Source organism: Colletotrichum destructivum, chromosome 1, assembly GCF_034447905.1.
Source record: "Colletotrichum destructivum chromosome 1, complete sequence".
Taxonomy (NCBI): Eukaryota; Fungi; Ascomycota; class Sordariomycetes; order Glomerellales; family Glomerellaceae; genus Colletotrichum; species Colletotrichum destructivum.
The window spans coordinates 6,072,879-6,097,282 of NC_085896.1; the positions used below are offsets into that span (position 1 = coordinate 6,072,879).

Consider the following 24,404-nt stretch of genomic DNA (forward strand, 5'->3'; position numbering starts at 1 on the left):
CTACTCTATGAACTTGAAAGTCAAGTAGTCATTAAAGACTGTTAAAGAACCTTAAAAGGCTTACAATATCGTCGCAGCTCGCGACCCAGCCAAAGGCCGCAGTCTCCCCTCCAAGCGTCGCGGCCTCTTCGCCTCCTGCGCAAACCACCGCTGCTCCCCGTGAACCATCTCAAACCCGACCTTCCGCTCCTCCGCAAGCTTATCCAGAATGGCCAACACACTAGGGCGAACAACCAGCTGTGACACATCCCCAGGAAGACCGCCATACATACGCTCCACGAGCTCCGTGACCCTCAAACTCCCCTTCCCGCCGAGGCTGAGCTGAGGAGAAGAAGAAGAAGAAGAAGAAGAAGAAGGCAAAGAAATCGCCCTGCCAGCCTCAAGCGTCACCCGAACATGCCGCTCCCTCGCCTCCTTCTGGCGAATGCACTCGTCCATCTTGTGCGGCAGGTCGGCAATGACAGGCCCGTGGCCGGGGTACCCTACGCGGCACCCCAGAGCAGCCATATCTGCCAAACTCTGCGTGAAGGTACCAAGGTCTTCGAAAACGCTCTGGCCCTGGCCGAGCACGTTATCGCCGGTGAAGAGGGCGTTCTCTTCCTCCAGCATGAAGCACATGTGGTCGTGGGCGTGGCCGGGCGTGAAGACGGCGCGCACAGTGGCGCCCTCAACGGAAAAGACCTGCCCGTTCACGATGGCCCGCTGGCCGACGTCCGGGTCGCACTTGTAGACGCAGTCGGCGTATTCGGGGCGGCGGACAAGGAGATCCGGCACGCCGCCCGTATGGTCGCTGTGCCAGTGCGTCAGTAGGACGTGGCTCAGCTCGATGTTGAGGTCGTCTAGAACGCGGAGCAGGCTGTCGATCCAGGCGTGGAATCCCTGGCCTGTGTCGATGAGGAGGCGGCGCCGGCCGGTGCCTATGAGGTAGGTGTTGGTGCCCTGGAGACGCATCAGACCCGCGTTGCCACCCATGATGCGGACCACCCGCGGCGTGAGGTGGGAGACGTCCGGGAGAGGGGCGAGGCGGCCCTGCTGCGCGGAAAGGTAGTCGCCCCAGACGCACTCGTTCAGCGTTGCGAGCGCGGACGGCATTTTGATTTCGTTGACAGGAGGTATGATGTCCTTGAGTGAGAGGGAGAGAGCTCTCAGATTGGGTGTGAATAAGAGTATCTAGCTATCTATCTACGAGTCGGGTGGCTCGCCGGGGCTCGGGCACCGAAGTCAGTCTTCGGTGTTGGCTCACTCTTGAGCAATGTGTCTGAATCCTTCGACCCGTCTTGCTATCGGCGACAAGTTTGATGCTTGACCAATGGTGGAATTCATTCGATTAGTTGCCGATAATCCCGAAGAATCAAGACAAGGGAGCTCTTATCATGGGCTTGTATCATGGACCTGAGAGGTAACTGGGTTGAAAGTTTCACTGGTCAGAAGGGACTGAAGATCCCGAATGATCTACGGTAAGCTTCACGGAACAGATTCAAATGCCTAGTGATCAATAATTCATTTTATTTGTGAGTTCTATGAATTACTAAAGCTCTAACTGTATATCATGGCTTGAAGAGGAGGAACGTCATCCTTAAGCCTCATGCTTCTGAGCCCGGAGGTTGTCCACATCACTCTCGCTCTCGACACGGACGCGGCATCCCTTGAGGTCCGTTTTGGCCAGGATGTTGGCGTAAACGCGGCCAAAGATAGACGACTTCATAGTGCCGTGCTCCTCAGCAACAACGTCGACCTCAACGCGCTGGGCGAGGTAGATCTCATTGAAGCAAACGTTGGTGTCAGCGAGGCCCTTGATCGCCAAGTAGGCCATGGAGAACATAGCGCCCTGGGAGATGGCCGGCAGGGCGCGGTCCCCCTTGTCGCCCTGGGAGCCGGTGCAGGTGGTCCAGGTGCATGGCGTGTCCTTCTGCTCAAGGAGGTATGGGATAGTGGCGCGGTAGGCGGCTTAGGGTTGTCAGCATGACTTGCGTAAGGGGTATTACATTGACACATAGAGACAAGCCAGAGGAACTTACAATAGTTGGATTCAAAGTTTTGCGTCATGAACTCCTAAAGCTCCGCAACAGTGGCCTCAAGCATGGTCTTTTCGGTGTACCCGCCTCCCACTACAGAGTCAGTGTTAGTCAAAAGGGGGCATAGTAAGGAGGAAGGAAGGGAATGCTCATAGTACCAGAGGAGAAAACATGCTGGAAGGCTGGCAGGGCTCCCGTCCGCACCTTGTCCACAACTCCCTGGACGCCTTAGTCAGAGATAACATCAGCCTTAACGACAGTAATCTTGTTGTAGCCCTTGCTCACATGCTCCTTGATCTTCTTAGCCAACTCCTGGTTGCAGACTACAGCAAGCACGTTGAGGCCGGCGCGCAGGGCGCCAAGAATGGCGGCAATACTAACGTTGCCAGTAGCGCCAACAACTAGCACAGTTTGGGCCATGTTTTTCAAGTTGTAGGTTGCAGAGAGGTATTATCAGATGGGAGATGATGGAAAAGTGAGAGGGATCAAAAAGGTAAGAGGGGATCAAGTAGTATAATGTAATATGCCCTATTGTCCCTTTGCAAAAGAGGAAGACGTATGAGATTGCTGGGCCATACTCCTTTAAACACCACCAACTCCAAGCTCAGCTTTCTTGCCGGTATGAGCAAACAATGCAACCAACATAACCAACCTGAATTATTAAGCCTCTGTAGGTCTCATTGTGCCTCAACATCATACTTACGATTTATCACTAGCTAAATAACCAGGACACAATGAAATGCCTAAATCTGCAGTCAGAGTGTGCGCCCAGATTCCTCTGCAATGAGTGAAGGATGCTCGTTTCTGAAAACGCACCCCTCACGAGCGTGTCCCATGACAACGCATGACTTCCTGACCGTCCTATTCCCTCGCCCGGGGCATATGTGAGGCCATGATCAAGTTCGTTGGCTGTTATGGAGATACATGTCTTCCAGGCCTCGCTTCCATCGCACCTCGGATCAACAGGCTGAATACAGCTTACGGGCAAGGGCAGCCAATGGGGTCATTCCGGCCGGACACCCTCGAGCGGAGCGTGCCGCATGCATGCAGCCTTGGCAGCTTACTACCAAGCCTTTGCTCGGCGAGCCCTTTACCGCAGCAGGTAGGGGTTGTGGACTCGGGGCATTAGAGTCCAGGGCCGGAGTGGCGCCGGTGCCGGGGCCCGGGTCTCGAGCCCCGAGCCCCAAGCCCCAGTCCCAGTGACCGGCCGCCAGGCGTAGTGACAAGCCAAAACACTAGAGGCCCAGTAGACAATGGCAAGAGTTGCAGCAAGGGTAGAGGAAAGATGGATAGGCAATCACATGATGGATCACTGCACAATCCTAGCTTGTGTCTATAGGTTCTTAATAAAAATTTCACATTATATTAAATAGTCCTTTAAGTCCTTGTTATCTCTTTATCAATTTTTCTAAAGGCATAACAAAAAGAGAGTAACAAACAACATAGCTTCATCTACTACTAAGGCCGCAGCCGTAATCCTCCCAGGGTCAACCATCTTAGTGACCAGGGCTAATGGTTACCTTGGCTGCTGCTTATCCAACACCTTGATCAAGCAAGGCTACTGAGTGCGTAGCGTAGTGAGAGACAAGGAGAGGTGCCAGCACATTCAGGACTTTTTCGACCAAAAGTACGGAACTGAGGGCCAGTTTGAGCTGTTTGAAGTCCCCAACCTGACCAAGCAGGGTGCCTTTGACGATGCCGTCAAGGGTGAGTACATCTGTCCATTGTACCATGTTATCTGGCATGCTGACCAGCGCAGGATGCGCCGGCTTTGTCCACTTGGCCGTAGACAACGGCTTCTCACCCGATCCCACCGTTGTCGTGGACGGCTCCGTCGCGCTCACCCTCCGCGCTCTCGAGGCAGCGGCCTCCAAGCCCGGCCTGCGTCGCTTTGTCCTGACGTCGTCCTACATCACAGCGTGCCAGTACTGCATGAACGAGGTCTACGACGTCACGCAAGCCAGCTGGAACAACGCCTACGTTGAAAAGGCCTGGGCGCCGCCGCCCTATAGCGGCAACCGCTCGCTCTACGTCTACAGCGCCGCCAAGGTGCAGTGCAAGCAGGCCATGTGGCGCTTCGTCAAGGAGCAGGCGCCGTCCTTCGTCGCCAACGCTGTGCTGCCCGACTTTGTCACAGGCCCATCCATGCCGCATAACAAGCCCAACGTCGGCCCCATGTCCTTCGCCCTCAAGGCGCTGTGGGACGGCGGCAAGGCCTGGAAGTTCCTGGGCCCGCAGTGGATGGTCGATGCCGAGGACGCCAGCCTGCTGCACGTCGGCGCGCTGCTGCACCCAGGGTACCAAGGGGAGCGCATCCCCAGCTGTGCGCATCGCAAGAGCTAGGGCAACTAGATCAAACGACTAAGAGAGATGTACCCGCAGCACTCGTTCCCAGGTAGGTGATTGTCTTTAGTGGTCCTCAGTCTACAATAAAGGGAGACTCTACGAATGAAAAACCTGCTAACGTCGTATTTTAGACCCTCCAGAGAAGGAGGACAAGAACCTGGAGATCATTGTGGACCGTCCAAGGGCCGAGGAGCTTCTGAAATGGCTCGGAAGGGATAGATTCCGTCCCATAGAGGATTCAATCAAGGACACGTTTGACACCATAGCCCAACAGGGGTAAAGGACAGATAATGCGTAACTAGCTTCTTTTCTGTATTTTTATACAGATAGACAAAAGACTATGTTAGGCAAAAGTCTTAATAGAAAAGATATCACAAAATATGCGCAAAAATTCATGTTAATATATCCCTATTTCCTCACCACACAGCAGCCATATTTCCATTACAAAGAGGGTGCATATACAAGTTCTAAGCAATAGCTGTATACAGAATAAAGAAGATCATAACACTACTACAATAAGCTTAGCCCTTAGAGACTCTTGTTGCTTAGGCTTTGTTTACGCATTGCCCTCACAGTTCCTCGTGGCCATTCTGCAGAGCGCTTCAAGCTCCTGGCAGATCTTGGGCATGGCCAGACGGCACTACTGCAACGCGCTCGCGTCCCCGCTGTTCTCCGTATCCTCAGCAGCCCAACACACGTCAAGCTCCCTGAACTTATGGATTAGCACCCTCATCTTCTGCAGCTCCCGCAAGAGGATACCGCTCTGCAGGATGGCCTGGTCCTCAGCGTCGAGCTCCAGCTCCCCAAGCTGTATGCTCACGGGGCGCATGCTCAGGACGCCACCGCCTTTGACGGCATCTCTGCCAACATCAGCACTGCCAAATTAAGGCGCCGAGGATCCAGAGGTATTCAAGCCTGCTTCTTGCTGCTGCTGTTGCTGTTGCTGTTGCTGCTGCCCCAGCACTGCTGTCTCGTCCGCGCCACTGGGCTGGCGCCGTGTGTTAGGCGCACAGATGGCCACACGGTACCAGAACAAGACTTTAGACAGGATAGCCACACCGAGGAGGGCCATGTGCGGATACCGGGAACAGGGGCAGTCAAACAGGTCCGGCAACGTGGCCAGCGCCACGCGACTGGCCAGTATGATCTTGTCGACGCTCGGGATCGTCACAGGACCGTCGCCGTCCACGAGCGGCATATCGGCGGCCGCTATTTGCTTCACTTGGGCGAATAAATTCGGGTCGTAATGGAGGGAGCGGAGGAGGTTGGATGCCCGGTTCTCGCAGTCGTGCTCAGGACGCTGTTGCTTAGGCATGCCGGCGAACAGGATTGCCCCAGGGCTTCCCTCCTCCTCCTCCAACTGTGACATCCACGGCGAGTCGATGTGCTCGTGTTCATGATAATGGCCATCCCCACCAACGACAAACGGCTCCAAGGCGTGCAAGTGGTCGCCGGACAAGGCAAAGTTCAGGTCGTCCCACGACCCAGCGGCGACGTCGGCGGCGTCAGGGCAGATGGAGAACGAGCCCATTGGATCGGGCCCTTGTGACAGGCTTCTCGGCGCAGCAAGGAGGGCAGCCGTCAAAACCGCTTCTTGGGGATAGACGGAGAGCCAGCAGTCGATTTGGCTCTGGCCCTGGCTCTGGTTGTGGCTCTGGCTCTGACTGTGGTTCTGCTGCGCCCGCTTATACCACGGCTTGGATCCATTTCGTCAGGAGACACTGTAGGCGCAGTACAGCCCGTTGTCCACACAGCGCTGACAGGCGGGACAGGCCTTGTCGCATTTCACCTTTGTCGTGGAGCACGCGTCGCATGCCAGCCGGAGACAGACGGGCCTGGTTCTATGCGCCTGGCGATGGTCAGGCATGGCTTAGCTCCTAGGTAACAACCTCTTTCTCTCTCTCTCTCTCTCACTCTAAGTCAAAGCACCCACATTTCAGCCACCCCCACATTTCAGCCACCTTAGATAAGGGCATTCCCACTAACACCAGTATGTTTAATTAATTATTGACTTTGCCTAGATGCTACTACAATACAGCTTTTAGCCTTACTAGGTAAATTAGCTTTGCTAGATTTATCTGTAATATCCTCTTTTTTGCTAGCCTTGATCTAAGCCTTCTAGATGTCCTTAATATTAGCAAACTTAGTGTTTAGGTCAATCTAGACTACCCTTCTTTTTTTTGCTGCAGTATTAGTAACTTAGGCCTGCAGGAGCTCCAGCTTATGCTAGGCAGTAGCTAGGTTATATGCCTGCTTGCTAAAGCCTTTTTTTACCTTTATAAAGAGGAGGCGTTAAGTAGAGGCATTATTATCTAGCTTTATAAATAGCTTTAGTTAGCTAGCTAGATCCTTTATCTTCCTTAGCGTTAACTATACTACTAGAGATAATGCAGATGCCTATCTTTTAGCTTCCTTACCTCTAGACTACTCTTTGCTAACCTAATCTAATAATGCTAATAGCTTTAGTATTGTTAAGAGTAGAAGGGAGCTTATTAAAGGCTTTGCTATAGAGATAGGCTATAACCCTATCTATTTCTAACTACTTCTAATGTTCTACATTATTATACCTACAGTATAATGTTACAACCTGAATTCGGTTGGTGACTGATGCAGCCTGGAACGACCCCTGGCGCGAACAGCAGGGCAGAAGGACACTTATGTATGCAGGCGCACGGCGCAGACTGGATAACGGAACAGAAGAACTAAGGAAGGTTATGTAATGGATTAGTTTGGATTACTGGTGATCTAATGCAATCCTGCACTAAGGATTAGTAGACTACTAAACTAATCTAATACTAAAGATTACTCTAAAAAGCGAGAAGTCGCTGCTGGGGCCGCCCAATTCGGAGGGAAGTGCCGCCGTTTTACGCGGCACAAGCAGCGAGGGGTAACTGGGCGAGGGGCGGACACTGCCAGGTATTAAATACTTCGTCCTACTGTCTGCCTCCAACGCCAAGCGGCACCCTGGTCATGGCAGTGTGCCCCCATGCTGCTATTCTGGTCCAAGCGCCTGCCATGGTCTTCCACCCTGCCTGTTGGTCCTGCCACCGGTTTCCTGTTGCCAACTCCCTCGCTTTCTGGCATCCGTTGGAGCGATTTCTGGCTGCTCAGGCTGCTCAGGTTCTGCTTGACGAAATGGCGCCGCCCGCCATAAAGAGCGGCATCGCGCCCGCCGCTATCTCTCGTCTTCTCTCGCCTCACTACACAATCACGACCCCTCTCCTGCCGATGCGACGAGCGACCATCTCCCAGCCATGCCCCGGCCGACGCTCCCCGATTGTCGCCCTCGACAAACAAAAGCAACCGTAGACTTTCTAAAGCGGTTCACAGACCAAGAAACACAGCGCCGGATCGCGAACCAGCCGAAGCCGTTCTCGGTTAAGGAGCATGCCGACCTACGTAACCAGCTCAAGAACGTCAACTTCATCAAGCCAAGATATGCAGACGAAACCGAGATCAATATTGCGGTCATATGCAGGAAATGGAAACGGTTCGCTGCAAGAAGCCCAGGCGCTGTTTTCTTGTTGACTGACCTCTCCAACAACAGTTACTGTGAAGAGCAGAACCTCGGCGAGTGGCAAGCAGCCTTGGAAAACGTTACTCGCGAGACAATGATGAGCTTCTTTCTCCGGGTCAGCGAGTGGTCGATAGGGAAAATCAAATCATGGGGTACGACGCAGGTATATATCCGCCAGTTTCAGCAGCTATACACCACCGTCGCCGGTCGCTACATGGATAGGAACGATGCCAAAGAGCTCTACAAGGTATGTTCTATTTGCGGCAATCGACACTTCCACTATGATGCTGACATGGGCTGGGCTAGTTTCACCACACGATCCTGATTCCCCGCTTCGGATACCGGGCACCTAACATCAACGGGAAGCCAGTCCTCGGAGCCGATAACCTACTGGCCATCTTGACGTTCAACATTGCGTATGATACTGGTGTCTTCCCGTCAGAACGGCAGCGCCCTCAGCTGGCTGGTTGCTATCAGCTCCTCTGCTACACTGGTGCGCGACCTGCTGAGATCGTGCATGCCGAAAGGAAAAAACCCAAAGACGGATGCACGGACGAGATTTTCAAGCTCAAAGGCGTCAAGTCCATCGATCATGAGTGTGGCAAAGACACGGAGAACGTGGACTATGACGACCAACCACCACAAGACAAAGACTCTCTTCTCCTTGACAGACTGTTGCTACAGGAAACAGCTGGGCGCGGGCGTCCCAAAGCCTTGTGCTATGAGGACATACTCATGATGATTGTTCGCCATCCAGTAACGGGACGAGCCGTACCAGCGATGGCCGTCAAGTTCATCCACCACAAAGGAGCGGACAACAAGCCAAGGCCGTGAGTATGCGTAGCGGCGCGGTCCTCTCTTTTTGGTGCTTTTAATGCTAACTGTAGACAGGACTGTCTTTTTCTTCACGCCCGCAAGGAAGCTCATCTTCTGTGCCGTCACCACCATCATCGCTCTAGCGCTCCACGACCAGGCTTTCGACGCAGCGAGCCTGACAGATGCGACCCAAGTACTCAGAGCAGAGGTCAGGGGTCCGGTCCAGTCTACGGCTCTACGATGGAAGCAGTCAATGCTCAAGGTTCCGATTTTTCGAAAGCTTAGCGGCGGTGCGTTGGCCGTCGACGAGGCCATGAGCTATTCCAAATTACGAGACGACATGGGCCGACAGAGCCTTGATGCAGGCTTCGAGAAGGCCTGGACGCCACGGTTCGCCCGAAGAGGGGCGGCGAATGCAGCAAATGGTAGGTCGAAGTAAGCAGCGGTTGCCAAAGGCCACCAATACTAACAATTTCGGCCCTAGGGAATGCGTCTGATGCCGTCCGCGACCAGATGATGCGCCACGATCCCAAGTTTGCCACGTTCCAAGGCGCGTACCTCAACGAGAACGTTGAGTTCGACCTCCAGAACACTTTCCTAGAAGAGGAAACCGAGGAGCAGATGTATAAAGTGTTTGCGCATGTCAGCCTCACGCGCGATCCCCGGGCAACGAGAGACATGGTCCCTAAGGAAGTCTGGGAGAACTTGCCACCCGATCCGGAAATTCTGGAGCTGGAGCACCAACGACAGAAGTTGAAGGGTGGTCAATACCGAGTGCAAGATGAGGAGAACGAAGCCGAGATCCGTAGGCTAACCGAGGAGATACGCACGAAGCGGGACCAGCGCGACAAGAACGTCGTCAAAGAGTATCGCGAATATCATTTCTACAACCGCCCAACATGGGATATCGAGAGGCAAGCAAATGGCGAAGAAGAGGAGGAGTATGCTGAACCGGAAATCAACCTTCAGATTCCCGAGCGCACCAGACTGGCCCAAATCCTTTGCCACCAACCAGCCGACTGCTCTCACGACAAACTCATGGAGCTTTGGATTGAGGCTATCGATCTGATGGTCACACTCTGTAATAAGAGAGAGACGGTCAGACGAGACCGCATCCGCACCCATCCTCAGCCCAAGCCACCCATCGAAGAGGAGACACCTCAACCCAACCCCTTTCCGCTCCTCCTCGATCCAAATCAATGTCCTGTGTGTGTCGGCGACGAGAGGCTCCCCCTAGAAGAACGAAGTTTCAAGTACTGCCGGCCGACAGTCAGAAACGACCACTTTGACAACCAGCATCTAACAGAACGAGAGCGCGCTATACAACGTGGTGATCACATTCGATGCAACCATCCTCGATGCCAGCATAGTCCAAACTTCCCAACACTGGATGCGTTCAGAAGGCACGTGCATGACTCCCATGGGGTTTCACTCAGGACGTCCGATCAGGTCATGCAAAGACGATCAAAGAAGGTCAAGAGTAGACAGATGGCTAAAGGGGTAGAAGCCCAGACTGAGAGCCAAGTCTAAATTAGATTTATAGAGTATGTACTGTGGATGTTTAGATAGACAACAGAAGTTATTGTCCCTACACCTTGGTTATGTGCCTTCAATGCAACGCGATGCTAACTCGTGGTCCTAACGGTTGAAGCACTTGGGAGACCTAGCCAATTGCAATCCTGCTCGAATCTATCGGGAACCGAGATCAAGAGTCCGTAGCCGGCGCCGGCGGCTCTGGCCACTGTTACTATCAGGCCGACCGGGAGAAGCATGACTGGGCTGCGGGCGCCTCGGAAGATCGTTACCAGCAGGTCGGTCAGGTTTTGAGACTACATTGACCGCATTTAATCGTACAATTTCACGTGAAGATAAGAAATGAGCAAAAAAAGTGATCGCCAGTGATCACGTAAGTGAGCGCTCACTTGCATCCACTTTGACTGCTCATTCCATGCAAAGCTGCGAAGCATTTGTACAGGCCCAGGGGGGGGATCTTCTCATGTGCGACTACCGACCACCTGATCAAGTCACCCTGCGGAGAACCAGTCATGATGCTGTCCTAAAAACAAAAATAAAACCATACTCGACAAGGACTACACTCTGCCCTACATTTCACACTATGTAAAGACTAACCTATGAAATCAAAAATGCTTTCACAACAACCTTCTGCGTCCTATGACCGTATTTTCACGCACAAACGCCCTCCTCTCCGCCCCTCTGACCCCACCACCACGACCGCGCCCGTGTCCTCTTGGTCCGCGCCCGAACCTCCCAACACCCCCGCCTTCCCCTTAGATCTCTTCACCACTGTGTGAAGACCTCAGAGATGGTGCTGGCAAATCCGAAAACTTGTCGTTGGTACCGTGGCGTGATGGTGGTGAAGTTGACACGTCGCGATAAGATGCAGGGGAGCACGTCGATCTGTCCGGGTGAAGGGTTCTGACAGATCTTCAGTATGGCGTCGGTGGATCATTAGCTCAATATACAATAGGGAGACCATCGTTATTGATTGGTCAGCCTGAACACTCATTGTCCTTCGAAGGTTGTTCCGTGCGTGCTTTAGAGTGTGTTTCTTGACCAATCCATCAATTAATACGAAACCCTAATCTGCGTAGAGAAGAGTTCATCCTGCCTGTCCTTGTCTTTAATCCCGCCTACCGTTGTCTACAATCCAAGCCAAACCCGATTTGAGAGGGAATCCTCACGCCCTGCCACGACCTGGAAGTTTCCAAAGTCCGCCGCCTGTTTCGCCTCGTAGTCTGTATGCGCGGAGTTCACCGCGATTAACTGATCAGCCCTCGTGCCATCTTGAGGCTACCGACCGTCGCCCCCCCATGATCGTCATTCGCTCGGGGCCGTCATATCCCATCGGGTGCTGCTTGACCCCATTTTCGCCAAGAGCGGGGTAGAGCCAATAAGGGGTTGTGAATCTATTAAGTTAACCAATAGGGTTAAAATACCTCTGTTGCCTATAGATTCTGAGTGTGCCAGAGGTACCAGCAATCTCTATCAATACATAATGGTACATTACAGTCTAAGCAGCCCTTCCGTGTTTTTTTCCGAGTGAGGTTATTCCCAGAGATCTCGCCTAGGGTCTGGCGGGCTCTTACTGCCCTTAGATTACTACAATAAGAGCAAGGCGAATTAACCTTCCTCGACCCCTTTCTATGTTGTTCCCATGGAATAGAGGTATTCCTTTTATCTATAGTCCGTCTAGGCCGTGACCTCTGCCGCCCTTGTGCTAATGGTCCGAACTGCTGAATAAGCTGGGCTGCAAGTAACTGCCGCCATTGGTGGTGTGATTTCACCTTCTGCCACCTAGGGCTGCCCCAGAGCTGCAGTAGGAAGCTATTCACAACTAACACTTCTAGTAGGAAATTCCAGGCAATTGACTGCCAGCCCCCTCGACGAATAGGGTGGCTGTATTGGTAATAGGACCTCATCTGGTCACTTACATCAACCCCATTCATCTTATGGTTGTATTCATCGATTGCCCTAGGGACTGGAAGGTCCTTGCGGACGTCTGGGCCAAAGACTTGTCGGGCAGCCTTCTTAGCAGCGGAATTCCCAGCTGGGCGGCGGCGGCTGCGGATAACTTCCTGGCCGTCCTGGAAGACAGTTGACAGGAAGAGCACAAGGGCATTATCCTTCCAGGTGAACTGGTTGACCTATTTGCTAGTTAGGTAAGTAGGCTGGCTAGACTAGGCAGGGTAGGACAGGGCTAGGCTGGCTGGCTGGCAGCTTACCTCTCCATCTAAAGTAGGGATACAGTGTATTTCGCCCCAGGGGATACCCCGTCCTTCAGTCTCTTTCTCAGCAACTAGGATCTCATCTATCCCACTATCCTTCCGGCAGGTACCAGAAGCTCCAACCTGTTGATTCCGTAGGGTACGAAAGAGCCGTATAGAGGCAAAGAGGTTGTCAAGAAAGACGTGGTAGGTTGCAGCTGGAAGTAGGGAGATAAGGGTAGTTACTACCTGCTGCGTTGGTGTCAATAGAGCCAGCTTTCCAGCAGCTGTCCCAGTCGACCGGGCTGCCCACCCGGGCTGAGCTGGGCTAGGCTGGGCGGGCTGGGCCTGGGGGACTAATGCGTATGGGCCCTTTCCATGGACGTGCCACAGCCACCGTACACAGTAGCCAGACTGGGCAAGGATCCAGATCTTATAGCCAGCTGGGATAGGTTTCGTTGGAATCGTTGTTGTCTCAAGAGATCGACCTGTTAATCGGACCATAGCCTCGTCAACTGTAAGGTCTGAACCAGGTATATAAAGGGAATCCCCAGTCTCTTGGATGTGGGATGACCACTGGTTAACCTTCCGGTATACATCTGGCATTTGATCTTGGGTCTGACCCCGGCCCCGACCCCGGCCCTGGCTGGGCTGGGCTGGCTGGCTGGGCTGGAATTCAGCAGTGTTAAATATCCGTAGTCGCTGGAGTAGTAGTTGGAAACGGTCCCGGGATATAAACCGCGTAAATAGGTGGATAGGATCCTCCTTTTGCTGCTGGGTCGACCAGTAGGTTGATAATCTAGATTCCCTATGAATTCCTATATATAATAGGATCCCTAGGAAGAGGTAGATCTCTTCTACTGAAGTCTTCCTCCACTTATACACTCTAGACGTTCTGGCCCTAGGGCCCTCCTTAGATAACGGCGCCGCATTCGTCCACTGGGCCCACTGCTCCACGAGGCCCTGCGGAACGTATTGGACGAATAGTTCTAGCGGGCTTGCAGGTAGCTGCCGTACCTCTTGGGCCCGGGCCGGCACGTTGAAGGGCCGGAAGGAGCCCGGAAGACCATGCTCGGCAGCTGGAGGTTCGTGGGGCCGGACTGTTGCTGCGTCACAGCGCTCTGGCGTACAGTCTGTATTACAGGCAGTAGTAAGGTCTTCCGGAAGGACCTCAACTACTATACAGCTGCGTATAGAAGTAACAGAAGCGTCAGAAGCATCAGAATCGCTAGAAGACATCACAGCATTAACCAAAATGGTGGTTTTAGTGGTGAAAGTAGGTCGGAAATCATAGGGGTACATGACGTACTGTCATGTATCCCTTTGAATGCGGAGTAAAAGTGGATAATTAGTGGGTATTTTCGGGCTTGGCGAAAATGGGGTCAAGCAGCACCCGATGGGATAAGAATGAGCCAATCTCCGAGGGCATTTGGTATGCGCGCGTCAGCTCGGTCTCGTCATGCCATCATTGAATCCCAGCAAGACAAGTCAGGCAATAGTAAGTAATAGTAGCACGCCTCATAAGGCAATGAATGCGGCTTAGGTCTCTCATTTGGCAAGCGTCGTCCTCTTTCAATCTCTTCCACCTGTGCTCCTACTGAAGATACTAGCCTCAACTTTGAGGGGCCTTGATCGGAAAGTTATACTCGGCTTGTCAGCCCGCACATTCGGGAACACTGATAATGACGCTGAACTCTCCACTGTGATGGGTAATAACTTTTCGGAAACGACAATTCGCCAGGCTGTTATTTGCAAAGGATAGCTCCTGCGTCTCAAGTGCCGCACTTTTTCTGCCGGGTCCATATTAATAAGGAATTAACAATATTTCTGCCGTCGCGAATGTCATACTAACTCCACTATTTTCTGCCGGCCCATCTTTTTTATTCTGCCTACAGTGCTTTCTGCCGTCCCCACTCTGGTTTCTGCCGTTCCCATTCTTTGGGTTCTGCCGAGTCTCTCTGCCTTTCCAAGACGAGCTTTCTGCCCCCCCACTCTCTAGTTTCTGCCGTCTCCACTTCACTCTGGTTTCTGCCGAGCCTCCGGCTTTCCAAAACGAGTTTTCTGCCGTACCCACTCCTTTGTTTCTGCCGTTCCCATTCTTTTAAGTTTTCTGCCGCGTCACACATCCATTCCCCTTTCACCACTCTTTTTCTGCCGGGCTTTCTGCCGCTTTTTTTCTGCCACCCCACCCTCGTATCGTATTGTACAACGAAATCTATCTAAACCTTTTTCTTCTGTCTTTCTTGCCGTCTACCCTTTTCCTCTTTGTCTCCACCCGTTTTTTCTGCCATCTCCAATTCCCTTCCTGCCGTCCCTTGTCATACTGTACTAGACGCGCAAGCGCACTATCCCTTCCAACCGCCAATATCTTAGTCGTCGCAGGGAAGATACCACGGAAATTCTATTCGGCCTGTTTCACGGCAGCGGATTTTGTCAGGTCCGCATTGCATATTAAGCCCAGCATGCGTTCAACTTTTGGATTGACGAGTTCGTCTGGGTAAAAGGACACAGTAGCTTCATTGATGATATCCACGAACTGGTGATGATGTCAAGGGTATCGCGAGTCATGCCGTCGCCATAATCCCTTTTCTTGCGGCGACGCGCCGCTCGCACAGCGCGATCTCTCCTTCCTCTTCTTCGTGTTACGTCTTGTACCTAGACCTGACCCTATGGGTCATCAAATCCATCTACTACTTTGAACCTGCTCTCTAGAGTGACCCTCACAGATGACGACTAGATACATCTGCTTGGATTGGGATGGGAAAATTATTTATTCGAGCACGACCATCGCTCTTTAATTAATGAACCCCAGCTGTATTTGCGTATACGGATCAAAGGAAAGTACCCAGAAGCATTGTCGAGCAGAGCGGCGTGTTTTAAAAAGCCTCTCACGCTGATTGGTGTACATAATGGAGTGGTGTGGGTGGTCACAGAAAAGAAACAGCACTATTCTCAGGGAAATGTGCATGCGTTCTCCCATTTTCCACATCTTTGCAATGCCTTCACTGAAGCTGACTAAGACAAGAAGTCATTGGGGGTTAGTCCGGGCGTCATCGGGTCGGCTGGCATCCTTCGGCACGAGAAATGACTCTAGACTGGTGTCCTTTTCTTAGACCCCTTTATGGTTCAGCCAGGGCGTGGTGTACTTTTGCCGCGCAAGAACCCTGTCGAGACAAGCAGATGACCTGCTGCAGCTGTAGGCTTTTCGCTGCCAAACAGCATTTTCCATCAACCTAGGGCATGTCATGCCTACTACGCAGCGTGAGCCAGACATGGATGTATGAGGATACCGCCCCAAAACCCTTTGTTGGTCTTCTCTAGACTGCTATTTGAATCTCCAGTTTCAGCTCTGTAGATCTGGTTCCGTTGCAGTCCGCTTCAGGCACCCAGGGAACCTCGTAGACAACCATTTTTTGGAGGGTGCCTCGAAATCCATACTGTACAGAGGAATTCGAAATTGGATTCCATGTTCTTAGGGTGGGACGATTGATTTCGGCTTAGCACTCATCACTGCCGTTTGTGGACCTTGGATTACACCACATGGGTTTGAACCACGAACACAATGTAAAAGCAATTTCTGCCTTTTCTGTGAGGTCATCAGGAAAGTGCTTTCTGAGTGTCGTTATGTATCCTGTCAGCGAGTGGATACAGTACACAAATGTCTGCGCGGAAGAATTTCTGTCGGAAGAACATGGAATCCAATTTCGAATTCCTCTGCACAACAACTGGGATCTAGAGATGAATTCTGCAAGCGGGGTCCTAGCAGAGCAGGTTAAAGTCGTTGTCGGATGGTCGAGAACGCCTTCCATGGAAGGTCAGAACCTGCCCCTGCAGGAGCTGGATATGGGTTGTGCCGATAGAACACGTGGTGGAGCAAGAAAGCTCCTTGTTACATGGCTGGGAAGACTGTCGACCAGAAGCCAGAACCGACATCCGCTCTTTCGTTCCAGGGGCGCCAAGACTGGCCTTCAGGTCATGGCTTTCCAATACATCATTTGGAGCCGGAAATGAGGCTTGCGAGGACCATACATGGTACAGCAAGCACCTTCTTGGATGGCCCATCTCGGGATCTTGTGATCTTGAGAGCCCAAACAGGCTCCTAGCATGTTGTCAAATATAGCGACTGGAAGCCAGATATGGATCTCGCAGTCACCGTGAGTAGTAGAGAAAGAAAGCTCCTTGTTGCGTGGCTGGGAAGACCAGCCGGAACCAGTTCCTGGCCAGAGTCAGATATGGAGCGTGTAGACAGGGGTGGTAGTGGGATAAAGAGGACCCTTGTTGCGTGGCTGGGGACGTGGCTGGGGACATCCTCCACCAAAGGCCAGAACTGGCACCTGCCTCATCGTTGCGGCGATGTTGGAACTGGATCTCTGGGTCTGGGCATCCATTTCTACACAACAGAGCAAGAGCCTAGTCGCGTGGCTGGGCAGGTTGTCTCCCAAAGCTCCCAAAGCCGGAACCAAAAAGTGACAAATGGCCTTCCAAAAGAACCAGATTTGGATCTTGTGAACAGAGGACATGACTCAGCAAGCAAGATCCTTGTCGTGTGGCTGGGGATAATCTCGCTCCAAACTCAGCCGGTTGAAGGGAACTGGAAATGGATTTGCGGACATTATGAATAGCGCCTAACAAGAGCCAAATCCAACTTTCCCGATATGAGAAATGGAGTGGTCGGTAAGGTCCTTGGTGTGTGGCTGGGAGGAAGGGCCAGAACTGGCTTCTGGTAAGAGCCAGATGCGGATGCTCAAGACAGGGGACCAGAAGCGGCCACCAACAAGGCCACCAACAACGTGGTTGCAGCGGCACTGAATGCCAACTTCTGGATCTCGACTCTCCAGTACAGTGGATGAAGCCAGAAATGGATGTTAAGAAGAAGGCACATGTCGGGATGAGCAGGATCCTTTTTCTAGGCTTGAGAATCCCTACGCCGAGAGTCGAAACCGGCTCATAGAAGGAGCCTGGTACAGGTTTTGCGGACAGGTGATGTGCTGGTGCCTGCAAGCTTCCTGTTGCGGGCTGGGGGTGCCTACTCCCAAAAGCCAGAAGAGGCTCTGAGTAGCGTGTAATTGCTCTGGCGTCAAAAGTTGATTTCAGGGCTCCCAGCCTTGGAAACTGCAGGATGAACCGGTAATGGATCCTGCAGACAGGGTACGTGGTGGAAAGAAAAAGTAGCTCTGAACAAGAGCTAGAGCTGGATTTTGCTGACAGGGGAAATGGGGTAGCAGGCAAGGTCCATGGCGTGTGGCAGGAGAGACGGAGTCCAGCCAGGCTTAGCTCCTGGCAAGAGCCAAAGACGATCTTGCAGGCGGGACAGGGAAAAGCGGGGAGCAAGCAAGACCCTTGTCGCGTGGCTAGGAAGGCCTTACCCCAACAGCCAGAATCGGCTGAAAGCGCGAAGTTCCAACGGCGACGAATGCCAGCTTCTGGACCTCGACTTTCCAATACATTGAACAGAGCCAGATACAGACTCTCCGGAAAGGGCTTATGTCGGGACAAGCAAGATCTTTACTGCAGGCTCGAGAATGGCGCCATGAAGAGCCAGAACCGGCTCCTGGCACTTGGCTGCAGCTGTGACGGAACGGCAGTGCCTGATTATGAGTCAGCGGGCCACAATGCTCACCGTTCGGTTTTCTAACCGAACCCCAACTCACGACATGGCTGACCCGGGACAGCAGCAGCGCCAAAATTGTGACATCAGCCTGAAAAGCCGTAGAATGGGCGGGACATGGATCCCGCGGACGGGTACACGGGCCTCGTTGCGTGGCTGAGAATATTCACCATCTAGTCAGAATCGGCTCTTTGAAGTAACGAACCCCCAATGGTATGAAGGTGTCGGGATAGGATATCACTGGACATCAGCCATCTAGCGCGGCTCGGCCGATCGGGCCAATTCGGGCCCGGGGTACCAACGGCCGACAGGGAGAGCTCACAACTACCAGCCTCAGCTCGGCTGCCAGCCCCTAGATAGCTTCCTCCCTTCCACACGCAGAAAAGGATAATAACAACAACAGTATTACAGTATCCCCTTCGTCACCCAAGTTGCTGTATACGGTTATATAGTTAAAAAGGTACAGCAGGCCCTGCGGCCTCCAAAGTCTAGAGTACCCCATTATATACATTACACCCTCTAATTCAACACTGCCTCCCACTTCTAACTGTTAGATAATCGATGTCGATTCGATGCAATACACCTGGGGTTCATTGATCAAAGAGTGGTTGTTGTGCTTGATTGAGGGATTCTCCCCATCCCGGTCGAAGCGGGGTTCTGTCTTATCTACCCGTTCTCACCGGTTCTTGCATATTACATTTATGCGAGTATTGTAGTTTTGACAGCCTTTAATCCGGACACAGGCGTCAATCTAACAGACTCCCCCGCATTGTTTTAGCCTCTGTAAACCTTCTTGAACATCGCCCAGCCCACTACATACATACCCACGATGCTGCCAATCCAACTCCTAGGTATTTACAGGCAGTACAAGCAGGATACCGACTCGGTCGCCTTATGGCTTGCCTCTACTGCCAAGGCCTGTGGCTACCCAAACCTCTGTCAGGTACCGGTAATACCAAAGAGTGGACGACTGAAGGGCAAGCAAAGAACCAAGGCTCGTGGTGACGGCAAGGCCAAGGAGGGGCCCAGGCCGGCGGACAAGAAGACGACAAGGCATATTATTGCCATCAAGGACTTCCTGCCACTAGCCGAGTTCATCGCTAGTCGCCAAGATCCGGCCGTGTCGGTGCCGGCTGTTTTTTCCACCACGATTGACCGCCTTATTCAACTCCGGTCTGGATTCGGCGCCAGGTTGAGCGATAACGGACTCGACCCGGATCCCGAGTCCGCTGAACGGCATGGATACTTTGTTAGTATTCTGATGGCGGTCAGAGAGGCGCTGCGGCCGGGAACAGCGTTTGCAACGGCATCTACTACGGAGACAGAGGCCGCCGCACCCAAAGATTCATCCAAGGATCTCAGTAACCGGTTTGCCGCCCTGTCTGTCGACGAGCCGTCCCAGGCCTCTCTCGAAGCGTTTCGCAATGCGCCTCATGAGAGACCGGCACCGCGCGATGAAGACCCGGCGTCTTACGAAGCAGAACCCCAGACTTCCATCGAGGATGTTTTGTTTGCCTTCACCGTTCTGGTCAACGACCTGGACAGGATTCGGGCTCGGATCGAGTGGATCTGGTCCAATCACCGCGACGGCAAGTTCGATCTCGCTGCTGCTGCTGTTGCTACGAACACGGCCATCTCCGTCGCTCGCGGGATGATTGAAGAAGTTGCTCCTCTTTTGGACGCGCAAGACAGAGGCGTCTCGGGCGTTCTCAACAAGTTCTATCTCATGATCTGCCTCCGGAAGGGCTATGCAGTAGAACAGGTCTACCTCGCCGACAGCAAGGACAATTTCAACTACGACATGTACGACACAGCCGACCAATGCTACATGGTCGCTTTTCGACTCCTACAAAGCTTTGCCGACGTCCTCCATCCTCGCCATCTTCCCTTGATCAAGGAAGGCATGTTTGGCGAATACAACCCTGACACCGACCGCGCCTCGAAGACGGGTCGGGAAAAGTTCCAGGAAGACACGATCCTCCTCATGGAATTCTTCACGGAACTCATCACCGTCATTCGATTGATCCCCAGCTACCCAGTCGATGACGAGTTTCTGCGCGAAATGAGAAAATTCGAAAAGGCCCCCGTCGTTTCTTTTTCGCTCGTCTTTGCTGCCCAAGTCTTTCTGGACATTCATCACACGATGCGTGCTGCGACGCGGGCCAGCTTTAAGGCAATGGTGAAAGAGGCTACTGTGATGGACAACTCGTTGGAACGCCATCTGGAGTTTCACGAACGTCTAAAGATCACCAATTGGCCTGCTTCTAACGACCGCGCGCTGCGAGAGCTCAGTCGTCTGATGCAATGGATGGGCAAAGACCCGGTACACGGCGCCAAGGCGAAGGCGTATACACGCACGGGCAGGCCTGTGCCCTCCGAGATGGAGGTCCATCGTATCTTGATCTACTCCCCTGTTCTGAGCGGTCTTTATCTCTTCCGTCTCCGCACCGAGATGTACGACGTTGGTCTCGCCGTCGCCAACGCTTGGGGCTCCATCACGTACACCGCCCACCTGTACAATGCCTTGCAGAGGAGCCGCCTGTTGGACGGCCCGTGGCCCGATATGGAGGTCACGCTTTCTATTATCGGCGACTCCAGCATCTGGGTGGGGGATGAGGGCCCAGAGACGATTGGGGACTGTTTCCGGAAATTCTGTCTCCAGATGGGTGTTTCGGCTGCCTCCTTCACAAATAACCGCCGACGAAATGCTGCCGTTGCCTCGCGCGCCGGTCCGCGAGGTATCAAGGACGGTGCCCCCGTGTCGTCCATGTTCAAGACCCAGGTCTGCTCCAAGGCTGATGTCGAGTGGACGCCCGAGCTGCTTGATGACATTGTCGCGCGCAGCGCCTATCAGCAGGAGGGCTCGGTCGACAACGGAGATCTGATCATGACGCAAATCGACGATCCACAAGAGCTTAGGGCGAGGAATCGGCTTCGGCAGCAAAAGGCCAACGCCGAGGCCGCCGGGAAAGACCGGGCCGCCAGTAGCCTCGCCCCTGAGGAACTCGTCACTACACTTGTCATGACACTGAACTGCGAGTCTCTCGAGATGGCGTTCCCCTACCTGGTAATCCATCGCTGGTGCTGGAGCTTCCTTCGATCGGTCAAGGATGCCTGCGACCCTGTTTTGAGAGAGTTGTACACAGCAGCTTACATGGAGAAGGAGAGTGAGCTGCCTTGGGTGGTTGGTTATATTCTCATGGCTGCGGCTGGTGTTGACGGTGAACCTGACGCGAGACTACTAAATCTCGCGGCAGTGACCTGCAACTGTATGATTAGTTCTAAGGCTGGCAGTCTAGCGATCTCAGTTGCGCGCATGATCGGCAAGGACATTCAATTTGAGGAGGAAGAGCCGTAGGTAGTTACACCTTGGGTGGGAGACGTAGCAACTAATGTTGTTACTTACCAATCGCCTGATAAACCGGGGAGTTCTCGCACTCCGTCGACTCTGCTGTATACGACCTTGTCAAAGACCCTGCTGCCTAACAGTTAGTACGTCTATAAGGATAGGTAGAGATTCAAATGTATTAGGTACTAGTGTTGCATAGAGTGAAAGAGTTGATGATAAAGCCTAAAGGTAACGTAACTAGTTGATAAGCGAGTCGATCAGACAAGCGAGTCGATCACCCAACCGCGATCATACCATCTTCCCACTTTCAACACGCGTCCATCGACCATAAAGAATGTCGCCATCAAACAAAGAAGCGCAATTGATCTTAGCAGTCCAAGCGATCAAAAACACCCCAAATCTTAGTATTCGAGCTGCAGCACGGATCTATTATTCAGATCCGATGTTTCGTAACTCCAACAATGCTGGGCCCTTGCGCTTGGCCTAACATTTGTGCCTACTTTCGCTGGACTATCCGATCCTTCCCTGATTGGAGCCTGAAGTTTCAGGAGGCGTCTAAAGTACCAAGCTGTTGTTGTTGTTGTTGTTGTTGTTGTTGTATTTAACGCCATAGGGGCGGGGGCACGGAACCTCTGCCACGACCTCCCGAAGGGTATGAGGCGTGGAGAGCCGTAGCTCAAGCTATATACCATACAGTAAGTACATGAACCCATGCTAACGTCCTCCAAGTCATGCCTTAATGGCTATTTAACTGTCCTGCTATGTCGCTAGGCCCCGCTGGGTCACCCGGCTCAAGCTTGAATCGAAATGGCAACGAGCAGAGCTCGCTAAACTGTCTGTTGGACCCGTCCGTCACGGGTCCGTCGAATTGTAGATAGGGTCAAAGCCCTTGATCGTTTGTGGGGGTAGGAGGGTCCTTCATGGACACCTTGTTCCCGCTTGTCGGGCGGATGTTAATCATCCTATCGGGCCCTTGATGGGCACCGTCTCTTCGTGCTGGTGGTTGGTGGCCCCGGGCCACCGATTGGTCTGGTTGGTCTCGTTGACGACGTACCTGGCCGCCGGTCCCGCATTGTTCTGGCTGGGGGAGACCGGAAGGCCCGCATATAGCGGGCCCAACCATTGCCTTGGCGAAGCGCGACCCAAACGCTTGTGCCCGCAGCTGGAATCGAACCAGCCCCCTTAAAAAAGGGGTTGCCAGACGCACGCCACTGCGCCATGCGGGCCTAAGGTACCAAGCGTGCTGCGGCTTCTGTACCAATTTCGGTAACTTCTCTTGAAAGACCAACATAACGCGTGTGGTCATAGACAAGTAGGTCGGGTAGACGATAATGTCTTCTACAGCACTATTCCTACAAACTACGCAATAAATCACAAGCACTAGCCCAAGAGACTGTCCTATAAATGATAAGGCCTCCGCAAAGATGGAAGTTCTGTACCACGTATGGAGATAGGCCAAAACTTCCCTCTCGCCTAATTTTTCTTGGCATCCGCTGTTAGTGAATCAGGTGATGAACCACTAGAATCCTTAACAGCCGAAAACTCTTCACCTCTCTGCTCCGGAGCCCTTCCGCGATGGCCTCACAGCCTCCGGCGGGCATCGGACCGCTGCCGGCCTCACCGGCCGGCCCCGATCGGGGCTCTGGGCCACCTCCAGAGCCAACCTCTCCATCAAGGGCTAAACGCCGCCGCAATACCGAGACTCAGCCACTCCGGCCCAGCCTCGCGGGAAGCCAGCCTAACATCTTCAATCCAGCTCCCCCAACGGCAAAGGGGCCTCCGACCTTAACTCCAGACACTGGTATGACCGCCACTGGGTCTGTCTTGTCCGCCCTGGACGAGGAGGCCAGGCACTATGAGGCCCGCAAGGACGTCTTCTTAACCATCGCGCAGTCTGTTGATAATGTCGTCTCCAGCTTTGAGAGCCCCAGGAAGCAGATCGCGAAAGAGGCTACGGCCTATGTGATCCAAGCCCTAAAGAAGCTCATCAACAAGGAACATGCTCCGACACTGACCCGGAGCTGGGCTGCCGTCACGGCCTCGGCACCAGCCACAGCTCCGGACCCCCACCCGGCTCCGACCCGCCCGCAGGCCAGACCCCAGACAAAATCCCAGGCCCCACCCCAGCCCCAACCCCAGCCGAAAGAGGACCTCAGGGTCTTCGCCCGCATCTCGGAGGAGGGCCTGTCAGCTGCCCGAAAGAACGCCCCTTTTGCCCTCCGCCAGACAGTTTGCCGGACCTTTGGCCTCCAACTGGCAGATATCCCTCACATCTACCACATTGCGACCGGATACTCACTAAGGCCATCAAACAAGCAGATCCAGCAAGGCCTCCTGGCAGACAAGCAAAAACTAGCGGGCTGCTTAGGGGCTTACAAGATAGAGACCCCTATAAAGTGGTTTACCTACGTCGTCCCGCGCTGCCCAGCCAAACTGTGGAGCGTTGATGGGGACGCCCTGGACCCAGCCACCTTGATCGAAGACGAGGTCTTTGCCCAGACAAGACTGAAGCCCACCCGGGCCCGGCAATCCCGCCTTGGGCCGAACCCCATCACGAACGAAGTCTCTTGGGTCATCTCATTCCTAACAGAGGTACAGCCCTTCAGACTGTTCAACCAAAGCAGCAGGTCCCAACTCATTCAGAAGAGGAAGACGCTCATCAGACACGACCCCGGCTGCCAGGGCTACCACTCAAACAGCTACTGCAACCGACAGCCGCTCTGCAACAACTGCAGCAGACCTTCAGACTCGCACGAGACTGGGCCCTGTACAGCTAAACCGAAGTGTGCGAACTGTTGCGGCCCATTCCAGGCTAGCCACAAGAATTGTCCAGCTAGGCCTATGACGATGAACGGCATCCCTGCCCTCCCAGACCGGAAGGAGCGGGCCCGGATCCGCAAAGTTGGACAGAAGGTCTATGACGCCCTCTATGAGGCCAGTCTAAGCGCCTCTCGGAGCAGCACCCAACAGCCTGGGGACCTCCCTCCCTCCGACCAGGATCAACCGCCCGGCTCCAAGCGGCCACACA

General features: G+C 53.4%; 6 protein-coding genes across 6 annotated transcripts; 2 read left to right on the forward strand and 4 right to left on the reverse strand.

Annotated features, from left to right (window-relative positions):
* Window positions 1–60: 60 nt before the first annotated feature.
* CDEST_01852 (Putative metallo-beta-lactamase, winged helix-like DNA-binding domain superfamily) lies at window positions 61–1,092 on the reverse strand (the record flags this gene model as incomplete). The annotated part of the gene is made up of 1 exon (XM_062918011.1): window positions 61–1,092. The coding sequence occupies one exon, from the start codon at window positions 1,090–1,092 to the stop codon at window positions 61–63; it is 1,032 nt and encodes a 343-aa protein (XP_062774062.1).
* Window positions 1,093–1,576: 484 nt separating this feature from the next.
* CDEST_01853 (Putative NAD(P)-binding domain superfamily) lies at window positions 1,577–2,435 on the reverse strand (the record flags this gene model as incomplete). The annotated part of the gene is made up of 4 exons (XM_062918012.1): window positions 1,577–1,947; window positions 2,019–2,052; window positions 2,220–2,234; window positions 2,301–2,435. 4 exons carry the CDS (start codon window positions 2,433–2,435, stop codon window positions 1,577–1,579), a joined length of 555 nt encoding a protein of 184 aa, XP_062774063.1.
* An 881-nt stretch (window positions 2,436–3,316) lies between these two features.
* CDEST_01854 (Putative NAD(P)-binding domain superfamily) lies at window positions 3,317–4,358 on the forward strand (the record flags this gene model as incomplete). Its single annotated transcript, XM_062918013.1, has 4 exons — window positions 3,317–3,344; window positions 3,462–3,530; window positions 3,594–3,722; window positions 3,775–4,358. 4 exons carry the CDS (start codon window positions 3,317–3,319, stop codon window positions 4,356–4,358), a joined length of 810 nt encoding a protein of 269 aa, XP_062774064.1.
* A 388-nt stretch (window positions 4,359–4,746) lies between these two features.
* Window positions 4,747–5,216, reverse strand: CDEST_01855 (uncharacterized protein). Its single transcript, XM_062918014.1, has one exon. It carries the CDS (start codon window positions 5,188–5,190, stop codon window positions 5,002–5,004), a length of 189 nt encoding a protein of 62 aa, XP_062774065.1. The 5' UTR covers window positions 5,191–5,216; the 3' UTR covers window positions 4,747–5,001.
* Window position 5,217: 1 nt separating this feature from the next.
* On the reverse strand, window positions 5,218–6,228 carry CDEST_01856 (Putative aflatoxin regulatory protein; the record flags this gene model as incomplete). The annotated part of the gene is made up of 2 exons (XM_062918015.1): window positions 5,218–6,033; window positions 6,082–6,228. The coding sequence occupies 2 exons, from the start codon at window positions 6,226–6,228 to the stop codon at window positions 5,245–5,247; spliced, it is 936 nt and encodes a 311-aa protein (XP_062774066.1). The 3' UTR covers window positions 5,218–5,244.
* Window positions 6,229–18,805: 12,577 nt separating this feature from the next.
* Window positions 18,806–21,566, forward strand: CDEST_01857 (uncharacterized protein). The gene has a single exon (XM_062918016.1). The coding sequence runs from the start codon at window positions 18,857–18,859 to the stop codon at window positions 21,383–21,385; it is 2,529 nt and encodes an 842-aa protein (XP_062774067.1). The 5' UTR covers window positions 18,806–18,856; the 3' UTR covers window positions 21,386–21,566.
* The last annotated feature ends 2,838 nt before the right edge of the window (window positions 21,567–24,404 follow it).

Excerpts from the sequence above, each read along its gene's own strand:
- CDEST_01857 (XM_062918016.1), top strand. The coding sequence starts at position 18,857 with ATGCTGCCAATCCAACTCCTAGGTATTTACAGGCAGTACAAGCAGGAT.
- CDEST_01855 (XM_062918014.1), bottom strand. The coding sequence starts at position 5,190 with ATGCGCCCCGTGAGCATACAGCTTGGGGAGCTGGAGCTCGACGCTGAG.